General features: G+C 47.0%; 1 protein-coding gene across 1 annotated transcript in view; it reads left to right on the top strand.

The window, feature by feature from the left end:
- LOC308152997 (lysine-specific demethylase 6A-like) overlaps positions 1–12,293 on the top strand; it is a gene marked incomplete at its 5' end in the record, with an annotated part of 42,215 nt that extends 29,922 nt beyond the window's left edge. Inside the window, 16 exons of the mRNA XM_080526078.1 lie at positions 75–152; positions 311–418; positions 836–1,195; positions 2,267–3,117; positions 3,925–4,054; positions 4,295–4,400; positions 5,873–6,078; positions 6,356–6,417; positions 6,507–6,581; positions 7,370–7,518; positions 7,667–7,781; positions 9,674–9,861; positions 10,315–10,456; positions 10,622–10,748; positions 10,949–11,119; positions 11,297–12,293. Coding sequence (XP_080382204.1) covers positions 75–152; positions 311–418; positions 836–1,195; positions 2,267–3,117; positions 3,925–4,054; positions 4,295–4,400; positions 5,873–6,078; positions 6,356–6,417; positions 6,507–6,581; positions 7,370–7,518; positions 7,667–7,781; positions 9,674–9,861; positions 10,315–10,456; positions 10,622–10,748; positions 10,949–11,119; positions 11,297–11,326 — 2,898 coding nt within the window. The 3' untranslated portion in view covers positions 11,327–12,293. The remainder of the gene's footprint in view (positions 1–74; positions 153–310; positions 419–835; positions 1,196–2,266; positions 3,118–3,924; positions 4,055–4,294; positions 4,401–5,872; positions 6,079–6,355; positions 6,418–6,506; positions 6,582–7,369; positions 7,519–7,666; positions 7,782–9,673; positions 9,862–10,314; positions 10,457–10,621; positions 10,749–10,948; positions 11,120–11,296) is intronic.
- Positions 12,294–14,935: the final 2,642 nt, after the last annotated feature.

Genomic DNA, 14,935 nt, shown 5'->3' on the forward strand with positions numbered 1-14,935 from the left:
TAGAACCTTCTCTTACAGAGACAAGTTGAAGAACCCTTTCTGGTTGTAACTCTCTCTCAACCGCTCATTTTCAGAGTCAGCCAGATTCCTGGTCCAGTAATCCAGCACAGCAGCCCGTACCCAACTGGTACCTATCGCCACAGAAATTACAGGTAGGCACGATCTCTCTCTCTCTCTCTCTCACACTCTCTCACACTCTCTCACACTCTCTCACACTCACTCTCTCTCTCTCTCTCTCTCTCTCTCTCTCTCTCTCTCTCTCTCTCTCTCTCTCTCTCTCTCACACACTCACTCTCTCCTGTGTCCCCAGCTCTTGGAACAGTTGAGGAGTAACAGGGCCACTCTGAAGCCCCTGCAGCTGCAGATGCTGGACCAGCTCGAGGCACAACTGAACCTGATGCAGCAACACCAGCAGCAGGTAAAGAGTGCTGCACACACACACACACACACACACACACACACACACAGCAGCAGTATCAAGTTCCACCAGCAGTATAAAGTTAATTGATCAAGACATCTCTTGACTCTTATTGTTCGTGTGTTAGGACTACAATGCCATTCTGCTATGTTAGCCGCGTTCGTAAATTAGCTCAGAGCGCCGGAGCGTCCACGTGAATGCCTCTTGTCCAATCAAATTACTTGGTCCCTTTATGACGTCGAACCCAGTGTGTGCTCTGGCGAATTTACGAACGCGGCCGTTGACTGAAGTGTATACGTTCAGCTCAACAGATTGCTCTGGAAATGTTGTTGTTGATGCCATGTCATCACCTAAGACTAACGTCTCAACCCTCAATGTGTTCTGTCCCCCCCCCCCCCCGTCCCCCCCCTCCTCCAGATGCGACAGAATGCTTCGGGACAGCTGCGCCCCTCCCTCCCCAACGGCCCCACCACAAACTCTCTTCCCCCCAGCCTCCCCCCCTCCCGGCCTCACCTCCCCCCCCAGGGTGCACCGCGGCCCCCCTGCCCTCTGTCTCAACCACTGGCCAACGGGCCCCTCGCATCCAGCCCTGGCGCACACCGACACACGGTCCCCCTTTCCGTGGGCAATAATAGTATGACTAATAATCACCTGGCGATGGTCACAGGACCCAACGGAGACGTGCCTTACCTGCAGCCCGGCGCACTACTACCTCACACCTGCACAAGCACCCAATCACAGGACGCGCGCCGGGCCCTGCACCTAAACTCCACTCAGGTCAGACGCCCCCCCGGATGTCTCGTAGCCCCATGTCGGCCCGTACCAACGGTCTAAAGTGGCTTCCTTCTCTGTAGTCTTTATCCACCTTTGTGTGCCAAGCTGTTTCGCCCCGTTTTCCAGCATTCCGCCATATTGGCTGGCTGTTTTTGATCCGTGTCGATGTGGAAGGGAAGGAGAGGAAGCCACTTTAGACTATTGAGATGCGCTCTGGACTTTGGACGTGGTGTCCTTACTGTGCTTACTATGGAAAACTTAGTAACTAAAAAAAAAGATTTGGTTATTATATTGGGGTGTGTTAAGTACTCAAGTTCTTATTAACATATGCAAATACAGATAAGAGTATTAATAAGATCGGCAGACCACTAATTGTTTACCCTAAAATCCAAGCGCTATCTTGTTTTCATACCTTAAAGGGACACGTTTTAGTTTTTTTTACCTTATGAATGTGTGGGCATGTGAAGCTTCTAAATGTGTTCTTTACATCAAAAGCTAGTAGTCTGAGGATTTTACCCTGACTGAAGTTGTTGGGGGGTCATCACAAGATTTTGAGGAGGAAGATGGAGCTTATTGGCTGCTGCCTGGTTTATTTGCATTCATAAGCATCACTGCGTCACTTGTCTTTACTAACGTGAATCATCAGTAGCTGGCTGATAATTGCAAAGCACTATGGGTGTTGTAGTATTTCATCACTAGGACATATTACTTTCTGGTCTGACATTTTGGTCCGCTATTTTCTTGCTTATTTGTGCACATTTCTTTCCCCAAAGACCACTTGGAACTGGATGTTGAGCTGTGGTGACAGTGAAATGTTCCAACAGCTCAGTTAAAACCACGTCCCATCCTATCTGTCTAGATCCAGCCATCTACCTCCCATCTCAATGATAGGGAAAGGCATAGTCTAATTTAATTGAATCTTTACCATTCATTTGGGAATTATAGGCTTATTAGCTGGATCTATATGAGAGTTGGCCTCAGGACAGGCCTCTGAATGTCCTAAGTGCAAACGAAGGCCTACCATGTGTTGGATTTCTGCTAACAGTGTGTACTCTCTTCTCTCTCTCCTTGCAGGGGCTTCAGAAAGGTTCCGGTCCACATTGGACGGGCCCTAATGGCGAAGGGCCTCTCCCGCACCCCCAAACGCCCACCGCCGCCCCCCACAATCAGGTTGGACATTCCCCCGCCCCGGCCGGCGCCCCATCGCCGCGGCAACAGGCTCTCAACCACCTCCCGTCCCCCCCTCCCACTCACTCTGCTACCTCAGGTGGAGCATCCGGCGCCCCCCCTACCAAAGAGAGCACCACGCCCCTCGGCAACGGCCCCGCCGACGCACGCAGGGAGGGGGAGGGGCCCGCGACGACGGCCAACAGCACTGCGGCGGCGGTGGAGAGCTTATCCAATCATGTCCACTCTGCCGCGGGGGACAGCGACGGGGCGAGCCACAGCGCTCAGCTCAGCTCAGACAATCCTCAGCTCTCCGCCCTGCTCGCAGGGAAGAGGGGTGACGACAGACACGCGGAGGGGGGCACAGCCACCGCCGCCCCCCACAAGAAGGTCAACAACATCCACCCGGCGGCCCACGTCGGCCCGCTGCCCCCCCCCCACGCCGGCGGCTCGGCCGCCTCCTCGCCCATCTCAGCCATGTCCACCGCCACCCCCTCGCCCAAATCCACAGAGCACGCGCCGCCTGGCACACACAGCCCCGCCACCGTCGCCACAGCCACCACCACCACCACGCCAGCCAGCCCCACGGTCAACGGCAACGGCAAGGCCGGCATCTCCGAGGACTCCCAGAGCCCCCTGAAGGCAGACCCCCCCGCCACGTGTCGCAAAGCCACGCCGCCCCACGCCCGCACCCCTTCCTCATCGTCCTCCTCCGTGTCCATCTACCCCAGCTCCACAGACGTGCTCAAAGCCTGCAGGTCAGACTCACCCCCAGGCCCCTGTTGTCTCTGTATATGAATGCTATTCTGGCAGGACTTTTTAGGGTCTCATGGTTAAAGCCCATTTCCTCCCCAAGGCCTCTAGAAGGCGAGGTGGAGCCATAACAAATGTATGCCTTTACAATTGTGCATATGTCTCCCTCTGGTGGAAAGTGGTAGTATTGAATTGATCAGTGTTCTGACAGCGTCCACTGCCACTGTCTTCTATTGGATTCCAGTGTGTGGTAGTAATGGTAGAGCCCATTTACAGGCCTTTTCATGGCGTCTACCAAAAGGGTAACATAATTAAACTGAAGAGGCTCCACCGGACCTTGTACAAAAAGATGCAGCTTATTTTTCTATTTCGTTTTGGAACATTTTCTGCTGTTTTGTTCCTCCTGCATATTACTCTGCAGTGCGGTCACTCTGTACTGTATGGCACATTTAGAAAATGTGAAGACTGCATTGTAATGTATGATGGTCTTTCTTAGCCCCATCATTAGACTGTAGTGATTTGTAAGCATATGTTGGTAAAAGATAATTGTAGAATAAATGTAAAATAAGGCATTATAGAACAGTGAAACGCAGTGCAACGCTGTCACACATGCAGCAGAATACCACATTAACCAAGCTTTGTTCTCTCTCTCTCTCTGTCCATGTCTGTCTCTCTCTCTCTTTCTGTCTGTCCCTCCCTCTCTCTTTCTGTCTGTCCCTCTCTCTCTCTCTCTCTCTCTTTCTCTGTCTCCCTCTCTCTCTGTGTCTGTCCCTTTCTCTCTGTCTGTGTGTCTCTCTCTCTCTCTTTCTCAGAAACCTGGGCAAGAACGGTCTGTCGAACAGCAGCATCCTGCTGGACAAGTGTCCCCCTCCTCGCCTGCCCCCTCCGCCCTCCCCGGCCCTGCCCAAGGACAAGCTCAACCCCCCCACGCCCAGCATCTATGTGAGCAGGGACCAGGGCAACTGGGGCACAGTGTTCTGGAACATTCATAGACATGTATTACGTAGTCATGCCCCTGACATGTACAGTAAGGAATCAGATCCACCATGGCCATTGTCTATCTGCTATGTTCAAAAGAAAAAATCGGGAAGGTTAGGGTGGAGGTCAAGTTGATTTGACGCAGCACTCCCTGACTGATGGACCCCTCTGCTGACCCTGTTGTGTGTGTGTGTCTGTCGACAGCTGGAGAATAAGAGGGACGCGTTCTTCCCTCCGCTGCACCAGTTCTGCACCAACCCCTCCAACCCCGTCACGGTCATCAGGGGGCTAGCAGGGGCCCTTAAACTGGGTGAGTGTCCTCCTCGTCCCCTCACTCTAACTCCTCACATTCTACACCCTGCTGGGTCAAATACTTTAGATACGAGAATGTATTTCAGGTGCCCATTATTTAACTTTAAATCCAGCTCTGCTTCAAGTATTTGACCCGAATACTGCGCTCGAAAGCCAAATCTACTCGCCTGTCTTGGTTTTGACTGTTACAGAGGTTTATTCTGTGGACTGGGACTCAAAAGATCATTGAGCATTATGGCTGTCCCAAACGACTATTTTTCTAACGATTAATCTAGCGATTATTTTTCGGTTAGTCTACCGATTATTATTTTTACTGTTCGATTAATGTATCACTTAATTTTCCACAAAATAATGGCTGTATTGTCTCTCTCTGTTTAACAGTGTCTTTATAAAGCACTCTGGGTAATAGCTGCTGCTCTTATAAAACAAAGCAGCGTGTGACATGCACATTACTCAGACGGCCGCCCCTTTAAATGATCAGCTGATGTATGGGGGCTGTCTGTGGGCCCGCAATTAAACACAGACACCTTTAATTCGGCGACCTGCTACTACTACTACTACTACTACTACTACTGTAACTGCCTCTGTCAAACAGCCCCAGACACAGGGCAGACTCACTGCTATGTTTAGCCAACTTGAATGCCAACATGGCCATCAGGGTTTTTCCTGGCTCAAAATGAGGCATCCTAAAACATCAAACACTTAATTTCTTGCATTCTGGTGAATTGATATGCACCAATTTGTGCCCTTTCTGCATCAATTTATGGTGGAAATGTCATTATTTATGTGAAGGAAAACACAATATTCAGGCACCAGATGACCATTCAAAATATAATGTAATATAATGCAATATAAGGCTCTCAGGCATTCTGTACTTTCAAATATGTATTCTCCTTGAGCAGTCAACATACTATCAGCTATTTCGCTAGCAAAAACGAAAGCTAACTTATTTGCGAAACAGCGCCCCCGCCACCACGTCGGCGCAGTGCGGCAATTGCAGCTGTATATTTTTTTTGCAACGCACATTACGCAAGTCGACGTATTGACGTAGTCGATTACGTCAACGCGTCGTCCCAGCCCTATTGAGCATAGACATGTATTGTGTCGAACTCACAGACTTCCTACTTGTGTAGAATTGAATTGTCAGCTGTATGAAATAGACTAGGGTGTGTTACCGTTGTATTTTGACTCTGTAATATTCCACTCCCTAAATATATCCCTGCATTTTAAACACCTAACTTCCAATATTTCCAATATTTCCAAAACTTCCAATATAAGCGCTTTGAGTTGCATTTATGTACGAAAGGCACTATATAAATAAAGCTTTACTTACTTACTTACTTTATTTTGTGTTGTGTGCGTCATGTAGCTGAGGCTCTAATTCCCCTCTCCCTTTTCTATCCCCACCACCACCACCCTCTTCCCCCCCCTCCTCCCCCATCTGGCTCTCTATTTCTCCTCCTTCCTCAGACCTGGGACTGTTCTCCACTAAGACCCTGGTGGATGCCAACCCAGACCACCTGCTGGAGGTCCGTACCCAGCTGTCTCAGCCCGCTGACGAGAACTGGGACCTGAGCGGCACCAGGAAGATGTGGCGCTGTGAGAGTGGCCGCGCGCACACCACCATCGCCAAATACGCCCAGTATCAGGCCGCTTCGTTCCAGGAGTCACTACGGGTGAGTGGTAAACCACACACACACACGCAGGGCGGTGATACACACTCGCACACAATACATTCCAACAGTCCAATAGGACTTCATGTTAATATTGACTACATTCTATGGAGAGAACAAGAATAGATAGATCAATAAAAAGTAAAAACAAAAGCACAGTCAGTAAAAAAACAACAATAAAAAATAGTTTAAGAAAAGCAATGGATTCTTTGATGTGGTTTGGGGGAGAATACACACCAATCTCTCTCTGCTTGTTTTAATATGACCACCTGATTTTCAGGAGGAGAACGAGAAGAAAGCGTTAAAGGAGCCCTCGGAAACGGAGCCGGCGTCAGCAGAGAGGTGAGAGCCACTTCCACACTTGCTGAGGCCTTACGCTAGCTGATCACTAAATATCACGGTACTAATGCTGACTTCTCCCCACTGTTCAGTGCTGCACGCAAGAGGAAGGGTCCCTTAAAGCACATCAAGTTTGGGACTAACATAGACGTGTCGGACGAAAGAAAGTAAGTGGGGATTGGATTGGTGTTTTTGTGTGGATTGCTGTGTACTGTTTTATATATATAGAGCGGCTAGAATTGGGGACGCTTCACCTAAAAGAAAAAATCCTCATCTCGTTGATTCCTCCAAAGTGGTCTATGGACCAGGGGTTGGCTTGGTTGGCTTGGTATAGGATCAACCTGCTTTCTTCTATACATCTTATATGATGCAGTTGGTACCAGATATATACGTTATTGGGCTAATTCAGCCAGGTTCAGATTGCCATGCTGTGCTGGAGAACTAACTTTGTAAAACAAAACCTATGAGTGAGTACAGGACAGTTCAGTCTGACATGTTGGACTGGTTTTTCACGCCAAGATGTTTTACTGTGTTGCGTCCTCTGACCTGTCCCCGCCTGTCTGTCTGTCTCTCCCCCCGCCTGCGTGTCTGTCTGTCTCTCCCCCACCTGTTTGCCTGTCTGTCTCTCTCCCCGCCTGCCTGTCTGTCTCTCCCCCCCGCCTGCCTGTCTGTCTCTCCCCCCGCCTGCCTGTCTGTCTCTCTCCCCGCCTGCCTGTCTGTCTCTCCCCCCCGCCTGTCTGTCTGTCTCTCCCCCCGCCTGCCTGTCTGTCTCTCCCCCCGCCTGCGTGTCTGTCTGTCTCTCCCCCACCTGTCTGCCTGTCTGTCTCTCTCCCCGCCTGTCTGTCTGTCTCTCCCCCCCGCCTGCCTGTCTGTCTCTCCCCCCGCCTGTCTGTCTGTCTCTCCCCCCGCCTGTCTGTCTGTCTCTCCCCCCGCCTGTCTGTCTGTCTCTCCCCAGGTGGAAGTTACAGCTCCAGGAGCTGAGCAAGTTGCCTGCGTTCGCCCGCGTCGTCTCGGCTGGGAACCTGCTCAGCCACGTAGGACACACCATCCTAGGCATGAACACAGTCCAGCTCTACATGAAGGTGCCGGGCAGCAGGATACCAGGTACACACATGCACACAAGGCCCATGCATACACAGACAGCTTTCCTCATAAGACATGCACACACACACACTCACACAAGACTTGTGTACTTTATATGAAGGCTTTGGGTACATCCAGTCTTTTAACCCCTCCCGTCTGTGTGTTTCAGGTCATCAGGAGCACAATAACTTCTGCTCCGTCAACATCAACATTGGTCCAGGGGACTGCGAGTGGTTTGCTGTGCCCGAGCCCTACTGGGGGGTGATGAGTGACTTCTGTGAAAAGTGAGAATCAATTTACCGTATTTTCCGCACTATAAGGCGCACCGGATTATAAGGCGCACCTTCAATGAATGGCCTATTTTAGAACTGTTTTCATATACAGGGCGCACCGGATTATAAGGCGCACCGGATTATAAGGCGCATAGAATAGAAAATACTGCAGTCAAACGTTTGACTGGGGTTGCGTTACGCCCAAGCTCCACCTACTGCGTTGCGTCACCTCTCCATCGGTGTTGTGTCAACTTCCCGTTGTCCATGCTCCACCTGAGCGTTGTCTCCGTCAACGTTCTACCTGCTCCACTGTCAAAAATATATATTTTTCCACCTCAAGTATCAGCCGTTCGTCATCCATTTTTGCAACAAGCGTCAAGGACCTGCGGTGATTCACAGCTGACTCGCGTGAATAGCAATTCGCAATAGCTGCGACCACGAGATATAGAGAGTAGTTAGCTACAAGCATTTTCAATCTGGTATTATCTCTATTAGTGGATTAACCGCTGTGGTGATTTAACAGCTGATAAAAATACATCAAGTAGTAGACTACAAACAAGAAAACAACACAAGAAAACAACCAATAGGCTATACAATTATAACCAACAACCAATATGTGACAGCTCCTGGTGAAATGTGCAACGTAATTTTTCAGTTTTTACACATGCTTAAACTACAGATTGTAAGCTTTCAAATGATGTGTCATACATTGAAATCAGAGAAAGATTGAACACGACAGGCGTATTTGAATGTTGGTTCACCTCAAACACTGAATGGGAGAAAAGTGACTCTGAACGCAGCCACAGCTACGAACGCTGCTAACAAAACACATCGCTACGAAGGTCTAAACTGTATTTTAATAACATGACAACATACTGGGAGAACATCGACATGCTAAAAACACATAACTACACATAACTAGATGAACACACAGTTCTTGCTTTTGAACACGAGCTAAAACGAAAGTATGTACAAGTCAACCCTCCCTTACCGGTAGCCTCCGGCAAACGAGAATAATGAATCCAATACACAAATTATAAGTGTTTAGTGATCGTTAAACTGTTGTTTATTATATCGAGTGGGTATTTTAAAACTTCAAGTTGAAAGCACCAAGAAGGACCGCCTCGAAATTCATCGATGTTCATGTCCCGTGCTAGCGCTGTTGCCTTCATTCGAATAGTGACTGTAGAGACGCTTCTACTTGCTGCTCTCTGTTCAACAACCCACTGTTCGAGTTTGTCCTCTAAGTAACTGTGGCCATCTCGCTTTGTTCCCTCGGAAACTCTGTTTAGTCTTCTTTACTTGGGGTCTTTATACACACACAAGTGGTGTGGGACTGTGAGGAAGCACAACACCGGTGTTTACTGATTACCGTAATGCTGCAAGCGGTGCGGCTTTGTAGTTTACCAGTCGTACTGAAACATTTTGACAGAGCGCCTTGAGCGCCGTGTACAACCAGTATGGATCAACCAATTAACCAACTGATCCATATATAAGGCGCTCCGGGTTATAAGGCGCACTGTCGTTTTTTTTGAAAATTAAAGGCTTTTAAGTGCGCCTTATAGTGCGGAAAATACGGTACTATTATGCCTGTGATGATGGTTTAAACAATTGTGATGCTGTCAGTCAATGGAAGAGAGAGAGAAAAGATGAGACAGAGGTATTAACATACAGTTGTTAGACAGGTCATAGCCTCTTTTCAAACAAGAACAACTTACATTTAAAAGGTGATTGAGAGGGGGGAAAAAACTATACGGATAAATAAAGTAAAGATGTAATCAGTAAAGGTGTAAAGGAGGAAGTAAGAAAAATGTATTTTGAGAAATGGTCAATGAGACGGGAAATGGACACGGTGGGTGACAAACCACTCCCAGACCTAACTCTCTCCCACCCTCCTCGTCCAGGAACAACATCAACTTCCTGATGGGGTCGTGGTGGCCCAACCTGGAGGACCTGTACGAGGCAGACGTCCCTGTGTACCGCTTCATCCAGCGGCCCGGGGACCTGGTGTGGCTCAACACGGGCACGGTGCACTGGGTCCAGGCCATCGGCTGGTGCAACAACATAGCCTGGAACGTGGGACCCCTCACTGGTACGCTGGCGTCATGAGCTGTGCAAATAATACCTAAAACCACACAATACACTACACAGGGCTCCCATGGGTCCTAGAAATCCTTGAAAGTTTGTGAATTTCAGGGGGAAAAAATCAAGGTCTTAAAAGTTTTTGAAAATAGACATCGGTCATTGAATGTGCTTGAATTCCCCTCTCTCTCTCTCTCAAAAAAAAAAAAAGAATATATATATTCAAAAATGTTTTACTTAGCTCGTCAACTAGTAAATAAGTCTCTGTATTGCTTAACTTTACACAGATTTCACAATATATTGTTTTGCTGTGCTGTGGTAGAGAAGGCAAGAGACCATCTAGTGTTCACACATCAAAAGCCTAGCTACCTTTTCAAAGCTCCTATTGGATCATATACCCAAGTATTACGGTTATCGTGGGAAACTTTAACACATCATCTTCCTCCTCCTCCTCCGTTCTCAGCGCACCAGTACAAGCTGGCCGTTGAGCGCTACGAGTGGAACAAGCTCCAAAGTGTCAAGTCCATGGTCCCCATGGTGCACCTCTCCTGGAACATGGCACGCAACATCAAAGTGTCTGACCACAAGCTCTTTGAGATGATCAAGTGAGTGTTTGTCCATGCGCCTCCGTCTCATACTGGAAGTGCATTTACTTACTTGTGACCACCTCTCCTCTTGTATGTTGATTCTTGTGCGTGTGCGTCATAGGCCTGTATGTGTATGTTTTGCGTTTATGCATGTGTAACAACGTGCTGTGCGTGTGCTTGTAGGTACTGCTTGTTGCGGACGCTGAAGCAGTGTCAGTCAGTGAAGGAGACCCTTACTCTGGCAGGGAAGGAGACTGTCCTCCAGCCCAGGAACAGGGACCACCCTGCCCACTACTGCACCATCTGTGAGGTCAGTGTGGCCACAGCCCATTTCAATCCTCTCTTCTTTTCCCAAGCGCACACACCACGGGTTCTGTGCAGCATCTGTTTCTCTCTCTCACACACACACACACACACACACGTTGATGCTAGAAAGTAACTGAGTGAAGGCCAGTGGTAGCAGGGAGTAACTAAATGTCCTGTGGTGTGACTGCCCCCTGTCTGCTCCAGGTGGAGGTGTTCAACCTGCTGTTTGTGAGGAGTGAGCTGTTCACCAGGAAGCAGCACGTAGTGCACTGCCAGGACTGTGCCAGGAAAGGCAGTGCCGAGCTAGAGAACTTTGTGGTTCTGGAGCAGCACAGAACGGACGACCTCATGCAGGTCTACGACCAGTTCACATTAGTAAGTCACTTTATTTTAATTAAGTTTTTTCAAATGTTGATCTTTCAAACTTTTTAGAGGGTTGATCTCCATGAGTTTTATTGACAGAAGTACAATGCCAGGTCAGACAGGCAGCAACAGATACATGGTACAAGAAAGTGACTTAATGCTGTTTCTGTTTTTCTTTTCCCCCCTCAGGCCCAACCTCTGCATTCATCTTCATCTTGACATTAAACATCCCATCAACTTCTGTGGGGCGACCAAGCGCATTACAGGAACTTTACATTTCTAAAACACAAAAACGGACCATTTCTGATATTCAGGAAAGTTGAGGCAGTCTCCCCGTATGGCTGGTCTCCATAGCAATGGCTGGAGGCGGCAGCGACTGCGTGTGTGTCTATGCAACCTGTCAAAAGTGCGGCGTGTCAACCCCCACAACTGAGGGTGGCGCCAGAGAGCGCACTTTCCAACACAGGACTCCCCCTCTCATGACAATGGTTCAGCTCTATTTCAATGGAGGACTTAATCAAAAGTGGTTGGGAAAGGGGGGCACTATTAATGAGTGAAGATGTTTTGTAGATATTGTATCTGTCACAACTGGCAACACCACCCTAAGACTACTGACTTGACAACCTGTTTCTCTCTCTTTTTTGTATTCTGTTAACGGGCTGAGATGTGATCCCTTGTTTCCCCTGAATTCTCCAGGTTTTCCCTTCCCTCTAAGGAGCACTAGCCTACTTGGTCTTTTTGTATGGTAGATAGTAATTTTAAGACTCTTTGGATGGCAAAATCTACAAAAAAAGTTTGTAATGTGAAGAGTTTAGGTGATATAATTTTTTACGGCTTTTATGTTTTATCTCTGTCTTGTTATTTTGGAACTGCGACGTTCAGTTTTGTTTCTTAGGTAAAAAAGGAAAAACTTAGAAAAAAAATTAACAGCCAAGTCACAAAGAAAATGGGTTGCACATAGATTTAAGGAATAAAGTTTAATTTGTGATTTTGTTTCGTTATGTTTCTAATCTTGATGTAAATTTACACTATTTATAAATACATATTTATTGCTTGAAAATATTTGTTGATGGAATGCTGTTATTTTTTCCAGAGTACCTGCCATTAAATTTGAGGGAGTTTTGTCATTTTAACACAACTCCTCTTACATTTTCTATATGAATAAAACTGCTTAGCAAGCATTGTACATAAACAGACATTGAAATTGTTTTATTGTTTGAAGAATGTTTTATGATGAGTCATTAAACACAAAGTTGTCAAATTATCCATGCAAGTCATTATTTTGACCCAACATTTGGATATAATACTAAGAAGAAAGGGGTGCGTTGAGCTTTAATTTATTTTAAACTACAGGTAACTTGCTAATCAAAGAATGAATGTATTGGGATATCCCCCCAACTCAAATACACTGCAGACATAGCAAGAAATGACCAAATGTTGCTTATATAGCATTTATTTATTTTCTGATACAAAAGTATAGTCACTGAAATGCTCATGTGAAAATAACTTACCCAAGGAGATTCAAATGACGTTGAGGTCGTTTTTTGAGTAGGGCCTGAAACCCAGCAGACAATGTAGCTGTAGAATCACCCACACAGAATTCTACACTGTATGCCAGGTACAGAACCTACCAGATTTCTAAAGTTTGTTAATTACAAGAGTGCCTAAGGGAACAGGGACAATTTGGAATCCAGCCTACATTTCAGACACAGAAAATTGCAGCCATCAGAGACCCAGTAGCCAGATGTAGCTGCTGCCTGCCCCACAGGATCTACACTGACTACTGAGCAACTGAAGGACACGCAATGGCCATCCAGCTACCACACAGAGCCAAAATGGCCACCTTGGCACACTCTCCTGTCCCTGGGCCAACGGTGCATACCTGAGAGCTTGTGACTAATTAAACACATCCAGCTGAGATCACTTGAATCTAATTGAATATAGCCTCATTAAGAGCATCCCTGCGTCTCCATGTTCAGCCTTGGTGCACAACTCCAACATTGAGCTGTATGGCCACCATTCCAGGACAATAATTAGTCCCCAATGGCTTCAGTGAGGTTGGTGTTTCACTGCAAGGAAGACTATCACTGTCCCACCAGTCTTCTGTTGCTGTGTAGAACTGTCGTCAGGTCCCGTGCAGTGTCCAGGACGTTCTAGAAAAGAAAGAAGTATATTTGTTAGACCACATATGCAGGTTCTCCCTACTCACGTCTAACCTACAACTACCATGCCAAAACTAAAAGGCATTGAGGGCTACATTTCAACTTTCTTGGTGAAATCCATTAATCAGATAACATACTGTATTCAGGATCTACCTACTGGAGTCTAACCTACAACTATGCCAAAACTGAAAGGCTGATCCGAGTCCAGCTGTGTGTCGAGTGACGAAGCATATTTTCCAGCACTGTTTCCATTATGCCACTGAACCTGTCTAGCCTTTTTCTCCGCCAGCTACTGATTGGTTGAAATCTTGAGGCCCAGGTAAGGGATGGGTGAGGGTCTGTGCCCTTATATGGCTATGGAAACACCATTGACCACGAGTGAGTGTGTGTGTAGGACCAGGTTGCGTCATACACTGATGTGAGACTGCACTCTCCACTGCAACTATTGACTTACACCAACACTTGACACTTAACTATACTGTGTAACACACAAAAGTGCACACCCATGTACACACACAACAAATGCAAGGTCAAGATCCGAACCCCCACAATCATTCCAAATACCACTGCTGTCCAAAGACTCCTCCAGTTCTCTTTCTGACCTGTGTGTGGCTCTCATAATGGACAGAAATGGCTCTCAGAATACCCTAAATTAATTAAGTAAAGTCCATCATGAGATAGATCATGTGGCTCATTGGCTTCCTCGAGAAAAACTGATTTCATTATACTAGTTCCATTCAGTTCCAGGTCTGCCGCTGTGGACTAGATATGCAGTAAAATGACAATCACGTACCTGTCCACCTCAGACACAAACTCAAACACACCTACATACTGTAGTTCTAAAACCACTGGATAGGTGTAAGTAACGTGACAAAAATACCACCCAGTCTAAGGGTGCAAAAAGAAGAAGGGGCTAGCATAGCTTGCAGCCTTCAAAATAGAGAGTCTAGTCTAGACCTTTACTTGTTCTAGAAAAGGGTTCCTCAATCCTCGTCCAGGAAACACCTGATTTAATAACAACGAGACCTTGTTTAGTAGAATCAGGTGTTGAACAAAAGCCTGCACATCTTGTGGGTCTCCCTGACCAGGTTTGAAAAATGCTGTTTCGGAAACAGGTATTGTTCCAGAGACTGGGGAATAGAGAGGAGAAGAGAAGAGAAGATGTTAGTATGGTTAAGACATGTTTTACCTTGTTTAACAAAAAATGGAAAAAGGGAGTTCCACCACTCTACTATTATAGTATGACTGATAGACTGATCTATAATAGACTGATCATCATAACTAAGACAGAGGTTGGGGAGATGAAAAAGGCAAAGAGAGAGAGAGAGTGGCCCAAACCTGTTGTATAACTATTGTTGGATAGCTATTTGACATGTTGCAAGTGTCTCCTTTATTGTTCTCCACCACACAAACTTCAAAATGTAAACAAACCAGAGATTTTTCGCAAAGGCTGGCCGCTAGATAGCCTTGGCACGCACTGGCACTGGTGTAGAAAGCTGGCTATTGTTCCGGTGTGTTTCCAACAGCTATGTATAGCCTGCAATAGACACACTAGGTCAGTGTGTGAGAAGGAGTCGTTTGGAAGACTGCAGACACATACAAAAACTAACACACACACACACACACACACACAATGAGCTAAATTCACATCACATTACTGTATATC

This window comes from Nansenia antarctica, assembly GCF_963989245.1.
Source record: "Nansenia antarctica genome assembly, chromosome: 3".
In the NCBI taxonomy this organism is placed as follows: Eukaryota; Metazoa; Chordata; class Actinopteri; order Argentiniformes; family Microstomatidae; genus Nansenia; species Nansenia antarctica.